At 55.4% G+C, this 2,128-nt stretch overlaps 1 gene segment (V, D, J or C); it reads left to right on the top strand.

The window, feature by feature from the left end:
• Window positions 1-947: 947 nt before the first annotated feature.
• On the top strand, window positions 948-1,322 carry LOC106001242. The segment is given in 1 exon segment: window positions 948-1,322. A coding segment is annotated over 1 exon segment (375 nt).
• The last annotated feature ends 806 nt before the right edge of the window (window positions 1,323-2,128 follow it).

Raw genomic sequence — 2,128 nt, 5'->3', positions numbered from 1 at the left:
CAAGTGGAGCCAGGCCCCAGTGCTCTCCTTCTCATCCTAGCAGTTCAGGGGAGGATCACACACAGATCTGGGGATCACACTGTAGCCAGTGCAGGAAGGAAAGGCTGTGAGACTCTTACCTCCATTAACGGCCAAAAGGCCAGAAGTGGTGCTATGGCTGAAATGGGAGCCAGTCTTCATCAGAATGCAGACATTCTCATGAGGGTCACTTCTAGCAATCTCTCTCCCCGTTCAGTACACCTCTGAAGACCAGAACAAGCCCTGCAGTCCCAGAACACTTGGTCCACAATGATTCTCCTGCTTCTGCATGCTTGTTCTTTCTCTTTCCCTCCCCTGACACTCATTGGATCTACTTCCTGATCAAAGTTCCAAGGTTCTGTGTATGTACGTATATGTGTGTTTGTTTATATATGTGTGCTTGTGTATTGTGGGCATGTATGTACCTGTGAGGTGTGTGTACAGGTATTGTAGGTGTGTATTTGTTTGTGTGATAATGAAAGACACTGTTTGCATTCACATATTACATATCTAAATGAAAAATCAGGCCTTTCAGCATGAATGCCTCTTGGTAATTGCAAGGACCAGGGAGGTGAGGCTGTGGTCACAGGGCTGAGTCTCTAGAGACCAGTGGTCACCTCCTCCCAGGGAACAGGTGACAGGGGAATGAGGACTGTAGTCTAGAGACCCGCGGTCACCTCATAACAGGGGGACAGGGGACAGGGACGCTGCCCCTCGTATGCAGCCACAAGTAGGGTGCCCCCACATGCAAATTCCCGCATACACACCAGGAGAAGTCGCACCCTCGCTTAAATTCAGCCTCTTCTACACTCTGGAAATGCTGTCTGCGCATGACAGACGTGACTTTGTGAACGTGGAGCAGGTGTGGTCTTTGTGCTTCTGCTGGCAGCTCACAATGGTGGTGACTTGGGACTGGGCAGGAGTGTGGGATGCGGCGTCTGGGCCAAGACGCAGCTGCTCCTCTGTCCACAGCTGTGCTGTCCCAGGTGCAGCTGCAGGAGTCAGGCCCTGGCCTGCTGAGGCCCGTGCAGACCATGTTCCTCTCCTGTGCGGTCTCTGGTGACTCCGTCAGCATGGTGACTGCGGAGCTGGACCCGACAGGCCTCAGGGAAATGCTGGAGGGGACTGGACACATCTATAAATGTGGGAGCACCGCATACAGCCCATGCCTCCAGAGCAGAGTCACCATGCCAGTGCACACCTCCAAGGACCAGTGTTCCCTGCAGCTGAGCTCTGTGACCACGGAGGACACGGCCTTGCACTACTGTGTAGGACACACTGAGGAGACCGGGTGTGAGCCCTGACACAAGCCTGCCACGGGGATGCACGGGACCCACAAGGACGCCCAGCACACCCCAGCCCAGAGTCCATCCAGAACACAGCATGCAGCCCAGGGCTGGTGTCACCGTCTGGCTGCGTCTGTCCAGCCGACTGCCAGGGAACCCGTCTGGATCTGGAGGGCTGCCACTCCGTGGTGTCTCTGAGTTCACAAGTGATCATGTTGTTATGATCTTCAAACGATAAAGCATGCTCCAACATCAATGAGACCAGGGCATCGGCCTGGAAACGCAACGACCCAGCCGTGGTCCCCAGGACCTGAGGAAGGCCAGGGGACCTGACGATCACTTTCCCATGAGACCTGGGGAGACACTCTGGGATTCCCTGCTGAGGAGGCCCTGAAATTCTGTTGAAAGCGTGATGGACATGGCTACGCACAGGGTACTCCCTGCAATCCAGGCTGTGTGGGAAGTGGGGACTGGAGGATCGTGGTTCAAATCAAGCCAGAGAAAACACTAGCCAGGCTGTATCTCAGCCAAGGAGCTGGGGGTGACTGCCCAGGCCCACAGGGCCCCCAGCTACACCAGAGCTATGGACACAGCGTTTGAGCCCCGAGCCCAGCCTCAGTCAACACCAAGGCTCTGCCCGAATAACAGCTGACAGCAAAATGAGAGGCATGGTCCAGTCACGGCACGACGGCCCAACAAGAACAGGCCTGAGTTCTAACCCAGTACTTCCAAATCCTGTGAGGAGAAGCCAGACCACCACCCCTGGAGCTAGCAAACCTTCCCTGTCACCCATTCCTCCCTGTGCACATCCAGCTCACAACTGG

Source organism: Dipodomys ordii, unplaced genomic scaffold (genome assembly GCF_000151885.1).
Source record: "Dipodomys ordii isolate 6190 unplaced genomic scaffold, Dord_2.0 Scaffold279, whole genome shotgun sequence".
Lineage (NCBI taxonomy): Eukaryota > Metazoa > Chordata > Mammalia > Rodentia > Heteromyidae > Dipodomys > Dipodomys ordii.
The sequence above is the reverse complement of the archived record's forward strand: the minus strand, read 5'-3'. Positions and strand labels throughout refer to the sequence as shown.